The sequence below is a fragment of the Meles meles genome, chromosome 13, assembly GCF_922984935.1.
Source record: "Meles meles chromosome 13, mMelMel3.1 paternal haplotype, whole genome shotgun sequence".
In the NCBI taxonomy this organism is placed as follows: Eukaryota; Metazoa; Chordata; class Mammalia; order Carnivora; family Mustelidae; genus Meles; species Meles meles.
The window spans coordinates 75,086,498-75,112,424 of record NC_060078.1 but is presented as its reverse complement, the minus strand read 5'-3'; the positions used below and the strand labels follow the sequence as shown (position 1 = coordinate 75,112,424).

At 39.5% G+C, this 25,927-nt stretch overlaps 1 protein-coding gene across 2 annotated transcripts in view; it reads left to right on the top strand.

Annotated features, from left to right (window-relative positions):
* Positions 1 to 325: 325 nt before the first annotated feature.
* RAB11FIP2 (RAB11 family interacting protein 2) overlaps positions 326 to 25,927 on the top strand; it is a 41,175-nt gene continuing 15,573 nt past the window's right edge. Inside the window, exons 1-4 of one of the 2 annotated variants that reach the window (XM_046026860.1) lie at positions 1,086 to 1,451; positions 7,037 to 7,479; positions 8,189 to 8,657; positions 9,359 to 11,219. In XM_046026860.1, the coding sequence (XP_045882816.1) occupies positions 1,099 to 1,451; positions 7,037 to 7,479; positions 8,189 to 8,657; positions 9,359 to 9,431 (1,338 nt within the window). In that variant the 5' untranslated portion in view covers positions 1,086 to 1,098 and the 3' untranslated portion in view covers positions 9,432 to 11,219. Of the gene's footprint in view, positions 1,452 to 7,036; positions 7,480 to 8,188; positions 8,658 to 9,358; positions 11,220 to 25,927 lie in introns of those variants that run through there. The other variant, XM_046026859.1, reaches the window with a different exon arrangement.

The window sequence follows — 25,927 nt, the reverse complement described above, 5'->3', positions numbered from 1 at the left end:
ACCACTCACGAGCACGCCGCCGCTCCTCCTGGAGCCCCCCGGCTGGCCTGTGCAGGCCCCACGTCCCGGGGGCCCAGCGCCGTGCCAGGACCCAGCAGCGCCCGCGAAACCTAGGAGGGGCACCCAGCCTTGGGAGCGGAGCTCGCGCAGCGCGCCCCCCGGTCGTCACGGCAACCAGGGAGGCGCTGACCCCTGACCCTGCGGCCCCGCCCGGCCCCGCCCCGTCGCGTTCCCGAGATCAACATGGAGAAGGCCAACCCGGAAGTGCCGCCGCCGCCGCCGCCGCCCGTCGGGTGTTAGGAGCAACCGGCCGGCGAGGCCGAGCCCCGTACCCGCCGCCCTGCAGCCCGCGGCCCGCCGGCGCTGGGGCGGCCGTGTCTCCTGCCCCCCGTCCCGCTCCACGGCCAGGCGACCCACCCCCGCCCCCGCCCGAGAGGAGGAGCCGAGGCGAGGGGGAGGAGGGGGAGGTGGAGGAGGAGGAGGGAGAGGGAGAGGTTTGCGAGAGGGAGCCAGGCCGCGCGAGCTGCCGGCGGTTCGTATTACCGGGGTCGGAAGGAGGAGCCGGGCAGGGCCCGCCGACAGCCGCGGGCGGGTGGGAGGCGCGGAGGAGGCGGGGCGGCCCAGCCGCGAGGAGACGGGCGTGGGGCCGGGGGGCTGCGGGTTTGGGCGGGAGAGCTGTAGGCGGCGGGGCGGGGGGCGCCCTCCCTCCCCCGCAGCCCTCCGTGGGGCTCTGGCGGCCAGGCCTCACCTGCCGGCAGGCCCAGGAGCCGCCCGCCGCCGCCCAGGGCCCGTCCCCGCGGCCGGCGGCGCGTGAAGGTGCGGACGCCAGGCGCGGGGGTCCGCGCGGAGGCCTGGGCGGCGTGGCCAGGGGATGGTGGGCCCCTGGGCTTCTGCAGCGGAGAGGGCACCCCCAGAACAGCCGTGCCCCCGGGCTGCCCCAGCGAGGCGCTTGACAGTGAACCCTGGGGAAGTTGGGCAGCCTTGAGTTTGCCTGTCGCCGTTAAGTGCCCTTAGGATGCAGTGATTAAGGAATTAGGCTCTCCCTCCGGGAGGGGCACTGCCTGCGCTTGAGAACTCCGTGCAGAGAAAAAGGACGGAATGATGCTGTCCGAGCAAGCCCAAAAGTGGTTTCCTACCCACGTGCAGGTCACAGTGCTCCAAGCCAAAGATCTTAAGCCAAAAGGCAAAAGTGGCACCAATGACACATACACTATAATTCAGCTGGGCAAGGAAAAGTACTCCACCTCTGTAGCTGAGAAAACCCTTGAGCCAGTGTGGAAGGAGGAGGCCTCTTTTGAGCTACCTGGATTGCTCATGCAGGGGAATCCAGAGAAATACATTCTTTTCCTCATAGTTATGCACAGGTCCCTGGTGGGTCTGGATAAGTTTTTAGGGCAGGTGGCAATCAATCTCAATGACATCTTTGAGGACAAACAAAGAAGGAAAACAGAGTAAGTTATGTAATTTATTTTGAATTGGGGGAGATTAACTCTGTCTTATTTATGGATATTGTGTTCTTGGAAATTATTTGCATAGCTGGGGCATTGGTTTTTGCACTGAAATATGACCTAGTTTTAAGCACCCTATCTGCACGAATCTGAAGTGAAAATAGCCCTCGCGAAGAAATATTTTTTAAATGGAGGCGTTAATGATCCATTACTCTCTGATTTTTGTTTAAGGCAAACATCTTAAATAATTGAATATTTTGCACTGAATTTTAAGTAAACTGACATTGTTTCACTACTTATAAGAGGACTGGTTCACATTGTTGATCAACCAAAACTTAACGTGTGTTCAAATTGTTGTGATCATTAAACATTACAATTTTCCAGGAAATGGAACATCAGAAAATTAAATCTACCAGTGTAAGGTCTCATATTGAACTCTGAAGCTGTCAAAAGATAAATTACCAAATTTAGAGCTTAGTATTTCATTGCAGCTTTATAAACACAAGTTGGTCTTTATTTTAGCTTAGCCATCTTTCGGGGTCACTACATCTCGATGGAGTCTAATGCTGTTAAAAGAAAAATTTTAAAATGTGTACAAACAATCTTAACCTTGAATACCATTTTTCTGTGAATTTACAACGTACTGGAGTTAGTGTATTCAGAATTAGTTTTGTAAAGCCGGCGTGTTAAGACTATGTTCAGTGCTCTCAGATTGGAGACAGTGATTCAGTTCTTGTGATGAAGTGATTTTAATGACATCTTCACTGCAAACATGACCTTTAACCTACGACTTTAAAACTTAGGATAGATATATTCTCATTTAAAAAAGGATAATATAAATTAGCACTTAGATATTAGGTCTTAAGTTGAAAAATAATATGTTTTTAGAGATTGTTATACTCACCCTTCCTTAAACCTATAATTATTCTGATCTGAGAGAACCTTAAGATTAACAGAATTAATGAGAGAAAAATACAGGTTGAATTTATAAGAGGACATGAAGTTTCCAAAGCAGCTTTGGTGTTTCTTTCAATCATAATTGAGATTTATTTGGCTTTTAAAAACTTTTGATAATGGTAACTTTCTTGAAGTTCATGTTAATTTCTTATATTTTAGAACAAGTGTCACTTAATATTTTCTGTACGCCTTCCTTCGATTAGAGTTTTTAGTAGATTTTTTTAAAATTCAGGACTTCATGTAAGATTTAATACAGGGAGGGTAAAAAGGTAGAGAGATAAGTACTAGGAATGCAGGAGGAAAAATGGTAAATATTTAATTAGGATATTACAATATTTTAAGAAAAAGGAGAGAAAAGTTTCAAAAAATGTAAAGTTAAATGTATTCCGATGATTTTTGATAACTGTTTGTTACCTCCAAAATGGCATTGTTTCCTCTGAGGACTTTTTCATCAAATTGAAACTGAAAAGTGGATAATCACTAAATAATTTGCTTCAAATCACCAATTTTGGATGACACTTACTCTCTAGTATTTAAAGTGTTTTGAATGTAAACTTTTAAGTATATTGTGACTGCAAGTTTTATCTGCATTTTTTGAAACTTTTTATGTTTATAAATGACTTATTACAGGCCTTCTCTAAAATCTAAATTTTCTGAGTGAAAGTAGGCCCAACTGTGAATCCAGAGATTCAGAGGATGAAATGAGCTTTTAAAATTCCATCTTGTTTTACTTCTTATCTTTGGCAGCATCCGAATAACAGTATATTTGGCCGTAAGCAATTCTCTTGTCGTGGTCCCCCTAAAGAAAATCTCTATTGGCTACTATATAAAATTGATTAGAACTTTCAGAGGGAAAATGCTTTAAAATGTTCTTAACAGGGCTTGTGATGTTATTGCATGCAAAGTGATTTTCAGATGTTACCAAACCCCATTTTCGTTGGGGATAAATGAGGACCACATATTTGATGAGATGTCTTTATTGGTAATATTTCTAGTTTTTTAATATATTTAATAGCTTCCTTTTCCAGCACAGCTGTGCATGCGGCACAGTACGAGATGAACTTGAGCCACCGGTGTATTGCAAGAAAGATATTTAATATTCTGCAGTGCTGAGCCTTGTCGGCATATCCCCAAGTGCTTTTTAGAAAACTGGTATGAGTGATGAAGGCTACCAGCTGATTTAGAAGTCCCATGAAGCTGCCGGGTGTGACACTTGATACTCTTGACACTGAAGACAAGTATTTACAGCTTGTCTTCCTGTTGTGTCATGATAGGCAAAGAAGTGTGATGGCTAAAACTATTACTTTACTTATTTTTATAATTTGAAATTAAATGCCTTTCTTTCTTTCTTTCCTTTTTTTTTTTCTCTTTTAAGGCGAGGGGAAGGGCCTGAGCCAGAACATTTTGAATGGGGCATGGACAGAGAACTTCTGTATCTCCCACTTTCATGAGTGTCTGGGTTGGTTCTGGCATGAGATTTAAGGAAATAATACAATATTTAATAGAATGGTAAAATCGTTCATGCTGTTATGTAATATCTATTGATTTTTTTTTTTACAACAGGAATGGGTGATGTTGTGTTTTGGGTTTTTTTTTTTTTTTTAAATGCTCATGAAAAGTAATAACAATCAGAGTCCCTAGAGTTAGGTATGACTCAAACACATGCAGATTTTTAGGACTTTTGTGTGAGTCTCTGCAGTGCACCTGTGTCCTGGCCTCTGGCACCCTTCCTGCCAATCTTGTCCCGTTCCTGACCACACAGCACCAATTGCTTGGGAATAGTTCCCACATGTGTGGTGGTTTTTGAACATGGACCTGTGCCCACTAAAAATTGAACAGAGGCCATATACACTTTAAAAACAGCACTCCAGAGGTGAAAAAAATCAGCATTAATCCACTAAGCCCCAAATGCTGTGTCTTCATTCTATCTTTTTGAAGCCTGGGAAAGTTAAGTGCTGTCTCCAGAATGGTTCTGGACGGCCTCACTAAGACTTCCCTATTATATCACTTGCAAAACAAAGCAGCTAAAGTAGTTTGTCATGCCTAAATTCTGAGTTTTATATATTTGTTAAAAGTTCTTTGCAGGTTTGTTTTTTTGGGGGGGGGCTTGAAGTGTGGGGGAGGCTGGAAAAGATACTGTATTTAGAGTTTGTATTCAAATACTGACTTGCTTGATTCTCTAAAGCTTACTTGAGTTGTGTTCCCTACCATAAAACAAAACGACACAACACACACACAGAGTTGTAGCCTGGTTGTGTTAAGAGTATAGTTTTAGCAAAAAATATTCGATAAATATTTATCGAGCGCAAGGCAAACTGCCTTCGGTGAGCTTACCCTTTGGCAGTAGAAAACCTGCATTGCCTTCCTCCTTGGTTGTCACTGCCTCCTGATGGAACAGAGTCCTGTAACACATGGCCAGCCCTGCCTTTAACCTTATTAACATATGTGGTTCATCAAATAGTAAAGAACGTCTATTTTCATGCAGATGTTATTCATCAACTTGGAAATTTTCCGTATTGACTTCAATCTGACATTAGGATGTTACGTAGCCTTTGTGCTTCAAGTCACTCATCTATGAAAAATGGATGTTAAAAGTAGATGATTGATTTGGTCTTATTTCTGAAATTCAATGGGTTTTGATTACTCCTCCTTCCATCTATTGGGTTATTGGTTTATTTTTTTCTCAGGTTTGCTTTGATTTGTTACACACGTGGAAGAGAACATGCTTGGGTTTTTTGGTTTTGGTGCACTTCTTCCACAGCGCAGTCTTTATTTTGTGTAAAGCCTAGATGTTACCGAGTAGTACCCATGTACCATCCATCAGAAGCATTGTTCTCCCACTGAAAATGGCTTTATTTTCCAGAACTGGGAATTAATAAGTGGGGGTATAACCTTGCTTTTCGAGCGCTGAATGTATCTTGTTCAAGGTTCTCTACTCCACAGAGTTTGTTGCTGTCATTTCTCATTTCTAGTCCCTGTGTCTTCAGATTTCACTGTTTGCTTCAAGGGCTTTTCTCAGTTTAGGGTCTTGGGAATAATGCTTCCTTCTAGGAAATATTTTATTTTTAAAAAACTGCTTGTTTTGATGCACCTAGAACTTAATTGACTGAATTGCTTCAAATTAATGAGGAAAATATTTCTCTTGTGTGTTACTTGCCGAGATGGAACTGGTATGGATGTCGTGTGCCAGTTTTCTCTCCTGCCTGGAAAGACCCATGAACTAGTCTTCCACCTGATGGATAGTAAACATAAGCTTCTGGCCTATCTTCCTGGTAACAAGGAGAGAAAGTACTAACGTAAAATTAGATCAGAGTTCGTTTGTAGCTAAGAAAATTTGTTACACTCGATTAGAGCCGTATTTAAGTAATAACCTGTCTGCAGGTTATGCTTCATTGTTAAGTAATGTGAAAACACTGTAGAAACTCTCTCCTAGGCTTGATTTTGCCTTTTTTTGGCGGGGGGGGGGCTCTTTCCCTGTGGAATAACCGCTTGTAACACTGACCCGCCAGAGGCTTTCTCATGAATAAGAATACTATGAACAAAACCAAAATAAATTTGGCTTATATAGTAGCCCCCTTATACCCACAGGGATACATCCCAAGACCCCCAGGGGGGGCAGAAGCCATGGCTAGCGCCCAGTCCTAAATATACTGTGTTTTTCCCTGCATGTACATACCTATGATAAAGTTTAATTTATAAGTTAGGCACAACAAGAGATCGGGAGTACAATAGAACAGTTATATACTGTAATAAAAAGAATGCGGATGTGGTCTCTCTACCTAACTGTCCCCTACTCACCGTTCGTGTGGTGACGTGAGCTGATAAAATGCCTCTGTATTGAGACGAAGTGGGGTGAATAACGTAGGCTTTGGGACATAGCATTAGGCTACTACTGACCTTCTGAGGGTATGTCAGACCGAGGATCTTCTGCTTCCAGAACACGGTTGACCGCTGGTAACAAGCCGGGGAAAGCGAAACCGTGGGTAAGGGGCAGTGCTGTAAGATCATTGACAATGGGCAGTGCGGTTCAGCGAACTGAATGAAAGCACAAGATTTGGCTCCAATTAAAATAATTTTTCTTTGGTGTTGTTACAGTAGCAATAGTAAGCGAAGCAAATAGATTCTAGCAGGAAGCATTTAAGCTTGCTTTTTCAAAAACTTCACAGGATTTGTGACTATTTGTCACTTCCTACATTTTACTCATTTTTCATATTTTATTCAGGAGAAGGCTTTGACCCACTTTATATGAATCTAAATTACATCTTATGTAATTTTCACAGTTAGCAGACTATAATGCAGTGGTCTCTGATGTTAACAAGATTCCTTCAATAGACTTGACGAGAAGAAAAACGGGCTAAATATTTAATTATTAAGAATGTGGTCATTATTGTGTAATGCTCAGGAGTAGTGTGTTGATGAATTCTTTCCTGGCCTTTAGTTCAGTGTCTTTTAACATGAACAAATATTCTTAGGCCGTGAGCACCACTTATGTCAGATGGATACATAATAGCTCCTGTGCTTAGTTTGCCTCCATGTGGAATAGCTTAACCTAAAAAGCCGTTTGGTTATACCAAGCTCATATCCTTTCTTCTTTACGTCTTACAACCCAGTTTTTTTTCCTTCTCTTTAAGGTGGTTTAGATTAGAATCCAAACAAGGAAAAAGAGCCAAAAACAGGGGTGAGATCAAAGTCAATATTCAATTCATGAGGAACAATATGACAGCAAGTATGTTTGACTTATCCATGAAGGACAAAACAAGATCTCCTTTTGCAAAATTAAAAGATAAGATGAAAGGTAGAAAAAATGATGGGACATTTTCGGATACGTCTTCTGCAATCATTCCAAGTTCTCACATACCCGATGCCAGTACTGAATTTTCAAGTGGTGAAATACAGATGAAATCCAAACCAAAAAAGCCTTTCCTTTTGGGTCCTCAGCGACTCTCTTCAGCACATTCAATGTCTGATTTAACCGGGACCCACGTATCTTCTGAGAAACTGAAGTCCGGCACCATTGGTCAGACGCATCTCCTCGGGCAGCAGATAGATGCCTTTGGAGCGGTTCCAGAAAGTGGTAAGTGACACTATCTACTTGTATCCTTAGCGATCCGAACTACCATTTTCATTTTTAAAGTCAAACTTAGGAGGTTAGAAAATGAAAATTGCAATATCTTGGTAGTTTCTGAGTTCAGTTGTCAACTCTTTATTGAGTGCAGAGTACCCTCAAAATTGGTAAGTTTATTAAAGGCAGAATTTGTCTGTATTCGCATTGTTTTATATTATTAAATGATAACAAAAATGAGTCCCAGTTGCTTTTCATGGCCTGGCGTCTTTTTTTGACTGCTGTTTCTTTGGTCTTGAAAGCCTGAAGCATAAATAAATATTCCATTTAATCAGAAAGTTCCTATAAAAAAATATTGTATGTTCAAAAGTAGCAAAGTATATTGAATGCTAATGATGAAAAAAGTCTTTGGGGATTTATAGCACCATTGTGCCCACCAGAACCTCTAGTTTTGACATTATAGTTTGTGTATGTGATTGTTTTTTTCTGAGCTGAGTCCATTCCTGACCGTCTAGCAATATGCTAATTATTATTAGCCTACCTACTTGAGACTGCTATGCTTTACCATTTTAAGATTGTTTTCCTTGATTATTTTAAAGGTTAATATCTTTAAATAGCTAATTGCTCTCATTCTAAAAGCAGCAGTGTGCACACAGAATGTGTCAACTAGTGTGATGTAATGTATCACTGATTATGTACTAACTACAGAATTGTTTTGCAGGAAGTCTCAAATCTCCACACAGAAGAACATTAAGCTTTGATACTTCTAAAATGAACCAACCTGACAGCAGTGTGGATGAAGGGGAATCGTCTTTCGGAAGACAAAATGACCCATTTACAAATGTGACTGCTTCATTACCCCAAAAATTTGCAACACTGCCAAGGAAGAAAAATCCATTTGAAGAAAGCAGTGAATCATGGGACAGCGGCATGAATTTATTTTCAAAATCAGTTGAAGTAAGAAAAGAAAATAAAAGAGAGAAAAGGGAGAAAGTTAGCCTGTTTGAGAGAGTGACTGGAAAAAAAGATAGCCGAAGATCTGATAAACTTAGCAATGGGGGATCTGATAGCCCTTGTGACTTGAAATCACCTAACGCGTTTAGTGAAAATCGTCAGGACTATTTTGATTACGAGTCAACTAATCCGTTTACAACAAAATTCAGGGCTTCAAATATAATGCCATCTTCAAGGTAAGCCTAACATGGGGGAAGTTGTGCTATTTTGAAAAATACTGTACTTGAAAGTATCAAGTATCCCTTTTAAATACTTGAATGTTTTAAATTCCTTTTATTTGACTTGAACAAAATTCTCATATTATTTTTATAATTAATTAAAGAACCAGGCAACATTGCATACATCTTTGGAATTGAACTTTTTATCTTAGAAGGATAAAAGATTCTTAATCCCCACCCTAGTCATCTCTACTTAAGTGAGCCAGAAACGTACTGAAACTTAGGAAGAGAACCACGTAGCTTTTGGTGACACATGGTGAGAGTCAATCACCACTGAGTGTTAATTCAGGCCTGAAATTAGGTGATATGTTATGTTTCTAGATATTGTTTTCCAGGGATTAGTTCAGGGGCTCTTTGGAGAGGATTAGTGGACCAATAGCAGTCCATGGGCTGTTCTTTAAGAAATACTGTCTTAGGTTAAGTATTAATGGTTTTCATACTAGGTGTTAATTACCCTTATCAAATGTCTATTTAGAAGTAGCTTTTATTTGTGAATGTTTACTGGAATTTTGTGACCCTTGTGGGTACTATAAATATATCAAAGAGTTTTCTATATGATGACTTGTGGTGATAGGAATAATCACTATCATGATAAAGATTCGATTTTCAAAATTGTAGTTCGCAGTTACACGTATAACAGTACTTTTCTTCTTCCTTAGTGCAAGTTGGAACTATATACCTTTGACTGAGATTATGGATTTTGCAGAAGTGAACGGTGGAATAACTGATTAAAGAAAACCTAATCAAAGAATAAGATGAATTTATTGGAATCCTAAGCAGGATAGAGTGTTTGCTGTTCAGTGTAGACGTTTTTCCCCAAAGCAGTACCGTATAGGATACTGACCTGAGTGGGAATGCTGGCTCAGTAGCTCTGGGACCTCTGTGAACCTCATCGTCTCCATCTTTGAAACAAGGAAAGGAATACCTGCGCGGTAGGATTGGGTGATGATAAATTACAAATCAAGTACATGGTGTACAGCCAGTGGATGGTGGCTGTTACTGTGTTTTATATACTGTCATGTCATCTTTTATTCCAAAACAGTGCCTCGTTTCGTCCCACCACTCACAAAAAATATAGTATTAACAAGCACCCTGTTAGACGGTGCTCTCCCACCTGTCTTCTGATTTTCTAAAGATGGGTTAAAATATGCATTTAACATTTTCAAGGGAAACATGTATTTCTTTCATTTTCTTTTAGCAGTAAATATTTGCTATGGCTTTAAAAAGTATTGTTCAGTTTTCTTTATAAACTGTACTCTAAAAAATGCATTTTTATCTTGCAGTATTAATGTTTTAATGGAAGGGTCCATAGTTTTGTTATGCTACTCACATATTTTATTTTGGTTTTATATTGCGTAGTCTACATATTGTCTTAAGTCCTCAATTACAGAGGTAAATAGAAATGTATTTTTCTCCCTTTGCTAAACTTTTTTTTTGAAGAAGATAATCAAAAATAACTGTCTGAGATAACTTGGAGATTGCGTAAGTTAAATAATTTTAAAGTCAAAGAAAAGCAAGAAAAATGGGAACTGGTAAGAAAATAATGTTTTTACATCATGGAGGCATGTGGAAAAATAAGTATCCTCAAATCTTTAATTGCCCTCTACTTGGGCTGTTCACGTGGATTGCTGCGGGTTTTAAAAGTGAGTGTGGCATCTTGCCAGATTTAGGCTTTGTTTGGGTGACTTCAGGACAAATGCTGATTCTTTCAAAATTAGAGCTATTTCTTGATAAATGCGTAAAATGCTTGCAAATGTGTAAAAAAAAACAAGATTTTTAAATTTCAAGTCTTTCTCTTCTTCGTGTTCTTTGGGATGCTAGGTATGAGGACAACATTGTACTCTTTCCCTGTGTGTTGCAAACCATGTTCTTGGTAAATACATTTGCAATTAAAGGGTCGCTCTAATTTACAGTGTAAAAAAGAAGGATTGACTCTTAAGTAGATCAAGGAAGAGAGTGCAGTTCAAAGTTCTGGAAAGCAGCTTGATCCTGAGTGGAATTTGGGAGGATACAGTCGAGGGAGTTTCGTCTGCCCGTGACCGTAACCGTGTGTTCCTGTTTCTCCTGCTGACATCAGCCCTCAGTGAGAGGAGACATTTTAGATTCCCCAGGTTCGCATCTTAACCACATGCATTTTGGAAGCTACAGACTGCCATCACTAGGACATGGCCTGTGGATTATTTTTTCCAGTAGTGCTAAATCTGTTTAGAGTCTCTTGGACTCTTGTGACTGACGTCTGTGAGAGCACTGACCAGAGTGAAGGCGGACCACAAGGCTGGGGACCCGGGTGGCGTTCTCTGAGTGAGCGGCTCACCTGCGATCAGAGGTGCAGGGGAACCATGCTGCTGCCCTGTGAGGGCACAGGGTGTGATTGAGCCTGGAGAATTTTCTTTATTCCAGAAAACCTGAAAGCACTGAGGAACGCTTTCTTTGAAGTCAGAGTTATTATTTCTCAGAAAAGAAAAAGTAAAATGCACCTGACAAAATCACCTTGTGCTTCCGTTCTTGGAATAGGTCTGATAATAGTCTTGCGTAAAACCAATAGAAGAAATGAAATCAGTTCTTTGTAAGGTTACTCCCAACAAGGAATGGGAAAACTGGGTTCTTTGAAACCCTTTGCATCCCCATGTTTACTAATTCACAGCTTCTTTCCTCTTACCTGCCCCTCTTCTTTGAAGCCTTCCTGCTCTCATAGGGGGAGGTAGTTGATCCCTGTGGGACAACCTTTTCTTATGTAAGTCTTACTTTTTATGGGCATCCCATTGTTCACTAATGAACCAGTCACTGATCTCCCTTCCACCACCAGGAACAACTTGAGGGCGTTTCATTCATCTTTCTGCCCTTAATCTCCAGCCTGATTCTTGGTAGGTAGTAGAGGTTAGAGCAAATCATTTTTGAATCAATGAACACAGGATAGCAGACCCATTTCCTAAAATGAGCTTTTATTCCTTTAGGCTCCTCTTCCAGCCCAGTGTGGGCTGGGAAGACCTTCTGGCACACCAAAAATAGACCCACAAAGGCAGATAGGTGCATTTTTATGTAAAACTAAGCGTTATTTAGCATCTCAGTAAGTATCAAAGGGCTCTTGAAATTTAATATTCAGACCCTACTGTAGCACGTTTCTGGAGTTTCTTAGGAACTCCATGTTAAGTAGGTTATCAGCTGTCATAGACAACCCCAGATCTCCGTGGCTGATCACAGTCAAAGCGTGTCATTCGCTGTCACCACCTGATTCACGATGGCGGGGAGGAGGGAAGTGGTGTTTTGCTCCTGCGGTCATTCAGCTGCACAGTGTTCTTCAGGAGCCAGGCTCCTTCCTTCTTGTGGTGCCATCATTTACCACCCAGCCGGCAGGGTCGTGCAGCAGGGGTGGAAAGCCGAGGGTCCCGTGTGGCACGTCTCTGTGTCAGGCCTGGCCGCCGTGTGCATCACCTCCACAGATGTCCCCTTGGCCAGAGCCCATCATGTCCCAACCCCAGGGCAGCCAGTGAGGAAAGCCGGTTCCGTTCTGCCGTGGACCCAGAAGAAGCTGAGTCGGGTGCGGTGAGGGCGCCACATTGTGTATGTGGTCTGTGCGGTTCTGAGCAGTCTGGATGCTGTCTAACACTGGGCATGCCGCGCGGCCCGTACTGCTCATGCACTGCAAAGTGTTGTTGGAATTCTTGGCATTTTCAGGAAGATGTTTCATCAGTTTATGACTGGTACAGAGTTTGTGTTTTCAAATGGCAGCTACTCTTTTTAATTATAATCGCAGGTAGTTTGGCGTCATCAGGATCAACTATGGTGTTATGTGGCTAACCCCGCAATTTGTAAAGTAATGCTTGTTTGCATCGGCAGTTAGATAATTTTCCAAGAACAAAAAAGCCAAGTGTGTGTTATGCCATTTTTAATCATTTGTTCACAGCCATGTCTAATTTAACACCAGGCTGGTCTTCTAGTGGAAAGTGGACATGGTGTCCCAGGCTGACTGAATGGGGATCTTTGTAAAAGGCAGAGCCATAAGACAGTGGTAGCCTGGGTCCCTGAATGTGGAAGGCCACCTCACCAAGCATAACTAATTAAACCTTACCTGAATGAGACATTCTGAAAGTATTAAGTGAACTGCAGTTTTTGCATTTTGTTTATCACAACACTTAGCAATATTACTACTTAGTATTAAGGGCATGGGAGCCATGGTAACTTTAGTCTGTTGGAAAAGCCTAGTTCAAGAAAGTTTAAGAAGCACTGATTTGTAACACCAAATCCAAACTCTTCTAACTTTCAAGACTTACTATATTTTAGGCTTTTCTTGATTTGCCTACTTTTCTTTTACTATTCCTTATCTCTCTGTTCTAGGTAAGTTAATTTCCTTACCTCTCTCCTCTGAGGCCCTCGTAAGCCTTACTGTGCCCATTCCTAGGCTCAGTCCTGGAATGTCCTCTTAACTCATCTGAGTGTGCTCAACCTGTCCTTTAGGCTAAGAACTCTTTAATTCATTCCTGGTTAATAGCATGGTGTTTCCTTTTGAATTTCTGCTGATACAGAACATAACTGCTCTAGGATATCTATTGTGTCTGGGTCTTAGTCTTCCTTACTAAGCTATCTAAGCTTCTTATAGCTATGCTGAATCTTCTTTTGTGGGTGCCCCATACCACCTAGATGAGTACATGTCCTTGTTTGTGCTGATCATCAGCGGCTCCTGGGGATTTCTCTTCAACTACAATTTGTTGGGTCCTATCTCTAGACTAAATTAGAATCTTTAGGGTGAATGGGCCCTGAAATGAAAGTCAGCATTTCTAAAACTTCCCACTGATTCTCAGTCAGGTTTAAAAATGACTGATCTAACTTATATCCTTTATTTCATAAGACTTCAGTAAGTTCTAACTGATGAATAGAAATCTGGAGTTGTTTTGGTGAACTCATGGTTGAATAGTCACTGGGCCCTAAGTAAGGTGGAGGTCAGCCAGACTAAAACAGGGACATGGAGAGGAGTATGAAATTTGGCTGAATAGCTAAGAAACATGTAAATTATGGTAGGCATTGTAGACCAGGCAGAAATGTATGAGTGTTTAATACTTGTGGCATCTGTGGATGAAGAGTTTCTCAGAGTTCAGGTAAAACCTAGACATCAGTAGTGATGAACAACAGTTAGAAAATATGCCTGTGTTTATACGCTCCCTATCATAACTTGAAAAGAAGATCTGTGGTGTGTTCTTCCGAGGCTCCATGAGAAGGTTCAGGATTGAAGAATTGCCCCCAGTCAAGAGACTTGATTGTGTATGTCTCATTCTGAAATGTTTAAAAAAAAATTTATATATATATATAAATTTATATATTTATATAAATTATATTATATATAAATTTATATATTTATATAAATTATATATATATTTATATATATAAATTTTTTTTTCAAAAATATAAGCATGCTCTGTATGAAGAGCTGATGTTTGATTTTAGAAAGGAAGCTCACTGGAGAGCAAGAACTTGTGGGAGGTATTTTTACCAGAGAATTTTGATTGGTGAATATTCTGTATGTGACTCATACAAAGAACATGCTTTCCTTTCATTATTTTCTGTCTTATTGTTGTTGTGAATACAATGTAGCAAACTCCTAGTTCTATGTTAACTTAATTGTATGTCTTATAATATCATTCCTGGTGTTATTGATTTTATTAGGGCATATATGCATATATTTACATTTATAGTATTTACTGTGAAAAAAACCTGCTTATTGCTTAGCTGGTGAAACAGTTATTTTTTAGCACAGTACAGAAATAGTGTCTAAGATCAAGAACTCCTGTCTATCATTAATATTTTATAATTTTGCATGACAGTATGCCTTTTACTTTTGGGATCAGGTTGACCTATTTCTCTTTTTCCCTTCGTCCTTTCTTTCTTTCCTTAACTCATCAATTCCTGTCTATGGTTGTATCGTACCTTTCTTAGAAACTACAAAAAAATCAGTTACCCAGAATGTATATTTAAATGTGTTTCTAATTTTTACAAATCACCATAGGCATATAAGCATATAGTCATTATTATGAAGTTATATAACATGTCCATGAAAAAAAGAGACTGTTTACTATAGGCCTACATTTTGATTTTAAAAAGTTAGAGCAAACAAATGTTCCAAAGGAAATGATCCTATTCATAGTTTTAAAACTTTCATTTTTATAATGGTCCTTATGGGCCTTTTCTTTTTTTTCCCCTGTGTGAGTTTAAAGCTCAGTCTCTGGTATAATAAATATAATAAACCTTAACATGTATAAGGTTTATTTTAATAACAGTATTTATTTTTTGTTCATATTTGTCTAATAGTAAAGATAATTTTGCCTCTCATTCATGACAGGCCATAAATCTTTTACACAGCTGAAAATATGTGGCCTCATTTACAAGACAGAAAACAAAAACTTTTGAGATGATTTTTAGAGCCATTAATCCATTAGTGTCCAGGGATTTGCAGAATGTATCCAATGAAACAGTGACTAGGAACATGAAATATGCAGTATGATTAGTTCCCTTAACACTAACTAGAACTTTTATGCTAAACTCCCCAGATACTACTTGAAACTTTTTTACCCTTTGTCATCCTAATACTCATTATAATAGCTCTCATTAATTGGTACATCTCCCATTGGGTTAATTTGCAGATACCAACCATGCCATCCTTTTGCTAACTCACTAATGCAAATTGATATTTATAGACTTCAAAATTGAAAACAAAAAAAGCTCTGTAACAAAAAAAGACAAAACTTTGCTGAGTCGTTATTATTATTATTTTGAGTTGAGAGATTGAGATACAGAGAGATTTTGTGAAAGAAGAAAACCAGCCAAAATAATCCACAAAAACTACTGTAGGCTAATAAACTGATGTGAAAATTTCTCAATTTACAGCACTTGACAGGTGCTAAAAGAAAAGCATCTTTAATTTTAATGTGTTGTTAGGACCTCTTTAGAGAGACTGTACAAGTTATTAACAAGGTCCTCTGAGACAGGAGACGGGTAATTAACAAGACCTATGGAGATATAGTTTAGGTAATTAACGAGCTCTTAGGCACTGGACACAGGATAACACGACGAGTCCAATAGTTAAAGAGAACAGGTTGTTATGATATGATCAAATACAAGATACAGTATATAAGTCCTCCTGAGGTTTCTGATAGGAAAGTATTAAGATTATATTCTAGTGACCCCAGTGCAAATCAATATGTAGATTTTAACTTTTAAGGTAGAATTTGAGAGGATTATTTCTTTGTCAAACCAACAAGCTTGTTACATGTAGATTAATAATCTTCATTAATTGCCATGAATGAACATGTATATTTTGAGAATAATACATTGGAAAGACATAAAATTATATGATTCCAAATTATTTTAGATATCTGTTGTTCTGCTTCTTTTTCACTGGTGGCCTGTGGCTAAAACTGTCTATTCTAAACCGGCCTTACTTTCCTTATCCCCTTTAAAGTTGTTGGGATCTAGGCCAGAGAGGAGGCTCTTCTTCACCAGCATAGTTTTTACGTGATATGCACAGCTCCTATCCTGTCTCTAGTTGAGACTTGATATTCCCAATTTCAGACATTTGGCATAGTTATTTCCTCCATAAATTTGAAATTGTTGGGTATGAATTGAGTTTTGTTTCAGAAAACTCCAACAGTCAGTAGACCTTTATTATCATAAATATGTTCTATTTTGAAGATTAAGAACAAAAAGAAAGCCCTTGCAGGTCTCCTGATTCATTCCCTTGCCTCCTCCATGTGACTACTCCAGTCCTTCTAGATGATTTTTTTCTGAATTTCAGGTCTGATAATCAAATGACACTTTCATTTGTGTTATTTTGGATTATTTACTGTATAAGAAAATCAGAGGTTCGTAGAATATAAATTCCTGCTCTAAGACCTCATAGAAATGGGCATGTAAATATTAGGTCTCCATTCCATGCTAAGGACTGGACGTTGTAGAGGCAGTGGGGAACCATGAAGATTTTTAAGTTAGGCTGTGATGTGATCAGGGTAACATCTTAGATAGCCCTGTACCATGTGAGAGTCTGGTGGGGACAGGAATGGGAAGGGGGAGGACTTGGGGTAGGAGAGCTAGTTAGAAAGTTAGCAGGGCTGTGAAGGTGAGAGTTGATGGAGGTTACTTGGCAGTGAGGACAGAAAAGAAGGGAACATCTTGGAGATGTGTTTCTTTTGTATGCGGAGGTTGGGATGGTGGGGGATTGGTAAAGGAGAAGGAACAATGAGTATTCCGATGATGTGTCTTTGATTAGTGTCTTAAATTTGATGAAATCGCATTGTAAATGGACAGACGGTCCCCCCACTTACAATGGTTCAACTTAACAAATTTTCAGTTTTAACGATGGTGATAAAGTGATATGCATTCGGTAGAAACCATACTTAAGAATTTTGAATTTTGATCTTTTCCCAGGCCTGGGATATGCCATAGGATTCTCCCTGGTGAGGCTGGGCAGCCGCAGCAACCGCAGCTTGTAGTCCGCCCCGCGATCTCGAGGGCAGACAACTTAAAACTATTCTCCACTCATCCAGCCATCTATCTTGTTTTCCACTTTCAATACAGTATCGATGAACTGCATGAGATACCCACCACTTTATTATAAAATAGGCTTTGCGTTGGGTGATTTTGCCCAATTGTAGCCTAATGTAAGTGTTCTGAGCACATTTAAAATAGGCTGGGTTAGCAATGATGTTTGGTAGAGGTATTAAATGCATTTTCATTTTACAGTATTTTCAGTTTACAGTGGGTTTATTGAGATGTAACCCCCATTGTGAGTCAGAGAAGATCTATATTAGCAACAATGTCAAGTCCGTTGTCTTTGAATCAAAGTTGGCATTTTCATCGTGATGGGAGAGGTTTGAGGTTTTTTTCTTTTCTTTTTTTGATGAGGTCCTGTCTTGTTTATTTTAGAACTTTGTTTTACAGATAGAAATTATGTATTTTGAGTTGTTGAAGACAAGCAAGTTAGAATCAGCACACTAAATACAGTTCTTGAGCATTTGTTTTTGAATACTGAAACACACTTGGCTTCTTTGAACACAACAGTGCAAATTTCAGTAATTGCTTATGGATTTAATGTATTTAAAGTGTGCTCACCTTAGAACTGTAATTACTACGTGTATTTCTCTCCAGCAGTTTTGGCTTTTCTAAATCTTGTCCCTGTTGGACCCCTTTTGTTAGTTTCTCACAAGAGAATAACTTCTGTTTCTTTTATATTTAGCCTTACTTCTGTGAACTCTACTTTTCCAGGCCCTGCTTCTGTGTTTAGAACCCTTCCTTTTGGGCCACTGTGACCACATCGCCTGCAGTTACTTTTTGCCATAACAATAAAGCTTTAACTTTTGAAATACATGTACTGTTCCTATATTTTAATCAGTGGTAGGTAGCAGTGGTACCTGTGGAAGGGGTGTCCTGAATAGCAGTGGAGGTAGAAAATAAAGCAACTAATTTGATTATGAAATGATTTTCTTTTAACACATTTAGCTAGTTTCTACAAATATTGGAATGCAGATGTTTGACATTTGTCTCCTCAAACTTGTATTTTAAGAATAAATTATTGCTCTTTGATTCAATGTGTTAAATATATTCTAGTCTTAATATATGACATAACTGTAATACAAATATTAAAATGTGATCTATAAATATGTGTTATATTAAATATAATGTATGATCTTACGTCAGGTAACAGTGTATGTTTTTTATGTATTCGTTTTAACCTTAGAAATCTTTTTGACAAAAGTGCTAATACCACTTAAATAGCAGTTACATGAATCAGCTCAGCCTAGAGTAAAGCTTAATTCAAGTTGCCAGTTTTTAAAAATTGTTCTAACAGACATGAACGTGGAGCCCTGCCAGGGCTTGGGGTGGTGGCTTGAAGACAGAATTCATAGAGGACCGACGTCCTAGTAACTACACAAGCTAGGGACAGGAACGTGTAAGCAGTGACCCATATTCCAGGCAGAAGGAATTGTCAGTTAGAATTTACTGTAGAAAAGGTAAAGGAACACTTTGCTAGAAATTCAGAAATGCTTCTTCAAGGAAGAGGCCTTTGAGCTTGTTCTTGACCATCGAAGATGATTTTGTAAGTTGGAGAATGAGTGGAGAGACAGTTATTTCAGTAAATAACCAGAAAGCTTGTTTTAAAAAATGGCAAGATGCATTTTGAAGGTATATTTTATAAATAATGACTAAGTACTCTTGTATCATTAGCTTCTCACTCGCTGTTTGGTAATTCTACCATTTCTTTCTTAGTTGGAGTCATGGAGCTGTACTCCGTGCCTGGTAGGTTCCCGAGGAAGTGTGTTTGCTACTTTAGGCTACCAAGGAGCCAATTAGTGAGTGCCCTGCAGTGGGCCTCTGCCTTGGGTATAATGACCTCTTTGTTCGGATCCTGGAGTGGGATTGGGGGTATTCAGGTTCTTCACATATTTTGTTGACTAGAGGTCTACAATATATTTTGTTTCATACAGATCTTTTCATTTTCAAAAAATTAAATGCCCCAAATAAATGAAAAATGAGAATCATACTGAACATAATTTAATACTTGATCCAGAAAATATATTTGATTACATTCTTCCCCTTAAAGATGTTATAATACAACGTGAAAATACAAATAGAGTAATAGTAGAATGTTCTAAAGGAAGTATAGGATAGGTATTGAGTTCAAATTTTGGACTCGGGTCTGGATTTGAGTCTGAATAGCCAGCTGTATGACCTTATTTAACCTTTCTAAGCCTCGTTTTTTTGTTTTTTTGGTTTTTTTTTTTGTTTTCTTTTCAGCTGTAAAATGGGATAACAACCTTGGTGACCTTGGTAACCTTGATGTCCTAGGAGGGATTAAATAGTGTCACGCGCATAGAGCACTGAGGGTGGTTTGGCACAGGATGAGCCTGGAAATGGTAGCTCTCGCTATGACCTTATGGCACCGTGTCTCCAGATGATGTAATAAATGCTTTAAATAAGTTAAATTATTTCTGAGTAATAATGTATTCTCAACTTGAAGTAGAATTTAGGAACTCATGTTTCTCACTGACCGGTAGAGGACATATACATTTGGCAGAAAATAATAAACCTGGTAGTTTTTCTAGTTTCTTTCGAGATGTGTGCTCAGTAATAATCTTTGATAAACTGAACACATTGAGATTAAGTAAAATATTCCCTGTATTAAGTAGAAAATTTGTTTCATTGCTTTACAAGGGAAAGGTATTATAATCAATATTTCTATAAAATCCTGTGTTAAGAAATTCTTGCCTAGTGCTAGTAAGGACAGTGCAGGGTAGACAGCAAAGTTTTGGCTTTTCCTTATGTCATGATGAAATTTTTCTAAACTCACGTGGCTGAGCTTAGATTAAATTGTTTAAGAAGACAATTCAAACTATCATCATAAGAAGGATAAATGCTACTTATGGAAAACTCCTTAAGAATATTCCAGAGTCGTCTTTGGGAAAAGGGTTTCTGCCTTAGGAAATTCACATAGACACCAGTGTATCCTTCTAACCAAGATTTGAAAGTAGAGTCTTTCTTTGATAGGGAGAGTGCCTTCTTTTCTCTCAGGTTTTCCCTAAGAATATAAGATCCTGCTTGAGGTAATTCTGAACTCAAGGTTCTTTAATATGCCTGAAATAATATTAATTTCATTTTTAATATTCTGTCATTCCTGTTTTAAAAAATATTCCTCACTTAAGAGAAAATATACTTATAACCAGAATTTAAATGTAAGATATTTTTGTATTGCCATCAGTTTCTTTTATGGAACAATAGGGATGGCTAGGGTCTTAAAATGTCACCTTTCGTGCCTTTTACCTTTAGACTACAAGGAGGCAATATGTATTAGGGTAACATTCTGAAAAATGATATTAGTTTTAGAACTTGATAATAAGATATGGACCTTGCTCTCCTGTCTTGTATAAGAATTGTTAACAGAGATGCATCAGGCGATGTATCTGTCTTTAGATCCCAGGCAGGTAGATAGAAAATATATAATTAATTGTCCTAATTGGTGATGCAGTTAGTAAATGCTCAGAGAGCTACAAATGACAGGAGATTAAATGGGTAAGGTCAGGCAGTCTAGGCATCACGGAAAACGGTAGAATTGGCAGAGTCTCAAAAGATGGATCTATGAAGAGAGAGAGCAAAGTGCTTTTATGAATGGAGATTAAAACGAGACTAGGCATGCGTTAGAAATGTGTGTTTTAAGTGGCTATCAGGGACCCAGCCTACCTGAAATTGTTAAGGTCGGAGGTAGCAGTGGAGATTGTACCTTGTTAAGGGGAACGTAGCATATCAGAATGAAGAATTTGCACCTAATTCTATAGTAAGGGTAGAGATAGTTTGGCCTATGAGTGATGTGATGGAAAACCAATTTTGGGGACACCCAGAGAATAGTGATATGAGTAATACATATATAATATGGGCCCTGAATAGGAAGGGACACTCAAGAAATCAAAGATGCCAGTGAGACCTTGTTTCTAAGTGTGATTTTTAGATTCAGAATAAAAACTGTTTGCAGTGAAAAGTAATTTTATTTACATAGCTTGTAGGAGCAGGACAATGGGGAAGTTTTTGTGGCAGCAGAAATTTGCAAGTGTGACAAGGTACACTCAAAAAATCAGTGGGTGCCTGTGTTTAAAGTGTTCTTAGTTTTTTGTTGTTTTTTTTTTTTTAAATGAAGAACCATTCAGAAAAAACTGGCTGAGGCATACAGTATAATGTGTAATTTCCAATAAAATTATTATATTCATCAACTTCCGGAGGGGTTAGAGAGTGTATTTTTATATGAAACAATATATTCTAGGAAAATTTTATAACTTCTTAGCTCCGTGAAACTGGCTCTTGATCACCAAGAATGGTTTTTAAGGCTGGGGTTCTCAGATGAGGGTGTTGAGTGGCCAGAAATCTCCCAGTCATCCCAGCAGCCCTGCCTCCAAGGAGTATGCATGGGAGTCTGGGGTTCGTGTCACCTAACGGAGGGGCCTCAGTTGGTCTGGCTGCCTTGGGAGCCCCTCATTGAAGACTCAGCAGAGATGACGCGCTGGGGAAGCGGATGCTTTCTGGCCAGCGGCCTTGTTGCAGGCTACTCTGGAACATCGGAGGCCTTCCTGGTGATGAGAGGACACTATGGCTTCGTTTCCAGAACTTGGCTTTGTCCCAGGTTCCAGCTTGCAGTGCCCTTGGTCCAGGAGGTTGTGGGTTCTCTGGCCTTCTTCACCTTGGCCAAAGGGACCCAGGGCCAACTTGCCTTGCCCACCCCTCACGGAGGAGCTCCCTGTGCCCAGGTTGTCCTCAGCCCGCAGCTCTTTACAGGAAAGGGCTGATGAGGGTGTACTTGGGTTGGCCTTGATCACACAAGCCATAGGGCTGATGTTTGGAAACTTAGGAATGTATTTAAAATAATTATTTCATTTCTTCACCAGGAGAAAATGGTAACTTCAACTGGATTGAATATGATACTCTTGATGAAATAGGCCTTCACTTCATAGATCTCTTTAAGTCATCAAGTTTTAGGACTTCTTTAGTGACATATTCATTACTATTCATGATTGAAAAGCAGCTTGCTCTGAATTTGCTGTCCATGATCTCTCGTGTCACTGACCACAATTTTTAATTGTCTTGCCTATGAGATCTCATGAAAGACATCCTATGAGAATATTAATAAGTAAATTACAGTTAATCCCTATAGACATTTATGTATTAGGTTTTGTTTTGCTATTCAGGTATTCAGTGTGTGTGCCCAGTCCCAGGAGAGATAATGTAATATTTTAATCTATAATGTCATTAATTTGATTTGTGTTAACTTCTTTTCTTTCCCTAAAAAGAAGGAAGAAGCAATGCTGGGTTGTACCGTGACTCTTAAGCCCTTTTTCCTGTGTAATAAAACTGAAATATGTTATGGGTTGTGTTTGTTAGTGGGATCTCTCTTTGGACACCTTATTTTTTAGGGCTTTTAGAAAGAGGATCATTAAAGAACATTTCTTTAAACTCCTTTCCCATTGAGCTTTTGTGGAATAAATGTTTTCATGATTTACCAGAAAAATCTCAAAATTAATCTGCATTGTGGTGAAATCGCTAAACTGGTAGGCCTGGTTGGTAAAGTACATGAACTGGCCAGTTGAATTGATTTTATTGTAGGTCACCAGTTTAAAACTTACTTCGATTTGTATTAGCAGTTGTAGGTATCAGAATAATTCTTCCTATCTTAAAAAGAACTGAAAAACATTCCATTCATATACTGTCTGGTCTAGATATAATTAATCTTTGTTACTCAGCGACAACAATTTCCTTTATTCTTTGAGGACGTGGTATCTTGTTGTTAAAAACTGATATTGACCTACCATCGATTTACTCAGTCAACTATTAGCCCAGTTCTTAGAGACTCTTATTAAGCACTGGCTATTGACTCATTCAATATATATTTGTCAGGCATCTGCCATACTTAGGTCAGATGCTGGGACTGAAAAGATTAATGAAATATCATTCTTCAAGTAATTTATAGCAGAAGGGGTGGGGAACCCAGGAATGAAGATAGAGGCACAAAAGGCAAACTTTATATAAAATTTATTTTTAGAGCCATTTTACATCATAGCAAATTGAGTAGAAAGTACAGAGAGTTCCTGTAAGTGTCCCACCGCCAACACATGCGTAGCCTCTGCCATTATCAACACTCCACAAGGGTGGTACATTTGTAACAGTTGATGGACTGTAATGACACATCGTAATTATACAGAGTCCATGGTTTACATTATTCTGTGGGTTTGGACAAATGTCCACTTGTACAGTATCATACAGAGTATTTTTACTGCCCTCAAAGTCCCATGTGCACTGCCTGTTAATCATTCCCTTCCCCCAGACCCTGAAAACCACTGATCTTTTTACTGTCTCCATAGTTTCTGCCTTTTCCAGAATGTCGTATAGTTGGGCTCATAGACAGTCTGTGTTATCAGATTGGCTTCTTTCATGTAGTAATATGTATCGAAGTTCCTCCTTGTCTTTATAGCTCATCTCTTTCAGCACTAACATTCCATTGTTGGTATGTACTACAGTTTATCCGTTCACCTGCTGAAGAACGTCTTGGTTGCTTCCAAGTTTGGGCAGTTATGAATAAAGCTCTGTGTAGGTTTTTGGGTGGACATAATTTTCAAAACCTTTGGTTAATACTATGGAGTGCCATTGTCATTGTGCATGGATTGTATTCTAAGAGTTTATGTTTAGTGGGGAGCGTGGGTGGCACAGTCAGTTAAGTGCCCGACTCTTGGTTTTGGCTCAGGTCATGATCTCAAGGTCGAGATTGAGCCCCTCATTGGGCTCCTCACTCAGCACGGGGTCTGCTTAAGACTTTCTCTTTCTCCCTCTCCCTTTGCACATTCTCTCTCTCAAACAAATAAATAAATAAATAAATCTTAAAAAAAAAAAAAAGTAGGTTAGGTCTGTAAGAAACTGCAAACTACCTTCCAAAGTGGCCGTACCATTTTCCAGTTCCACCAGCAGTGAGCGAGAGCTCCACATCTTCATCGGCGTTTGGTGTTGTTAGTGTTCCAGATTTTGGCCATTTTAATGGGTGTGGTAATGGTACCTTGTTACTGTTTCATTTGCATTTCCCTGACGACATATGACGTGGAGCATCTCTTCCCGTGCTTCTTGTCATCTGTGTCACTTCCTCTGTGAAGTTGTCTGTTGAGATTTGAGGCCCATTTTTCCATGGGGTTGCTTGTTTTCTTATTGTTGAGTTTTAAGAGTTGTTTGTATATTTTGGATAACAGTTCCTTATCAGATGGCTTTCGTAAACATTGTCTCCCAGTCTGTGGCTTGTATTTCATTCTCTTAATGCCTTTCACAGAGCAGAAATTTTTCATGAAGTTCAGCTTATCAGTTTGTTCTCTCATGGATCATGCCTTTGGTTTTCTAGCTACAAAGTTATAACCATCCCCAAGGTCATCTGGAGTCCCTCCTGTGTTATCTTCTAGGAGTTTCACGCTTTCTGTTTTACATTTAAGCCTGTAGTCAATCTTGAGTTAATTTTTATGAAGGATAGAAGTAAGGTCTGTGTCTAGGTTTACTTACCTTACATTAGAAGAGCACTTGGTCATAAAAAAAAAATTCATACTCATTTCTTTTAACCTTCTTTCGATCCTAACTTTTTGAAATAGGTGGTGTCTCTTATTTCTTCATTAAAAATTTAAAATTTGGAGCAAGTAGGTTTTGCCTGGGTACTAGATGATGAGCACTAAGTTTGGAAAGATAATTTGAGTCAAAGCCAATTGACTTTGAAAGCCAGGCTAAGAAATTGGTTATTCAGGAGGAAGTTGAAGGCCAGAAATTTTTTGACAGATGAATGCAAGGTTAGACTTGAGCTTCAGAGTGCCTGCCCAGCCCTGTTGCTTAGGCTGGATTGGACAAGGAAGGACTGGCAGAGACTGGTAAGAAGCCGTTGGCAGTAGTCTGGGCTGCGGGTAATGTGGTCTTGTGATCAGAAAAGTAGCAGTGACCCTGAGTAGCAAGGAAACGTGAGAGATCCATGTCCAGAAGCTGAATGGGGAGAATCCGGCAGCTTTCTGATGAGACAAAAGCTTTCAACTGAATGCAGGCTGGAGTCCAGTACATCCCTGAAGGCTTCGCCTTGGGTGACCAGGAGACTTGGTTATGCCAGAAACTGGAAAATCAGACCGAACTGTTACCAAAGTCAAGGTGATGGTTAGTTTGGGACATGTTAACGTTGAGGTACAGGTAGGATATCCAGTCTGAGACTTAAAACAATTTGTAAAGGTGGTATTCAAAGGTATTCCACAACTGTAGTGGAAAACAGAAGATTGAGCAGTCACTGGCCCATATCGCTTTGGTAGGGGAAGTGGGGGGAAGAATGTGAAATGACCCAGGTAGAGTACAAAGAAGTCTGAAGGCAGAACCTTAAGAAATACCCAGTGTCTCTCTTGCAGGGGTGAGAAGACAAAGATGACAAAGAAAAGGAGTAATTGGAAACGTAGGAGAAAATCTCAGCTACCAGATATCACAGAAGAGAGTCTCAAAAAGAGAGAGAGAGTCATTGGAATCAGATGGAGCTGAGAGATTAAAGAGAATGAGGCTGTTGCCTTTGATAAAAATAGTTGGTTGGTGACCTTTATAAAAGCAGCAGTGAGTGTTGGTGGTGGGGGATGTGTTGCAGATTACAGAAGGTGCCTGAGTAACAAAGTCAGCAGGGGTTACTCAGGAGGGATTAGAAATTGGCAAAGTATAAA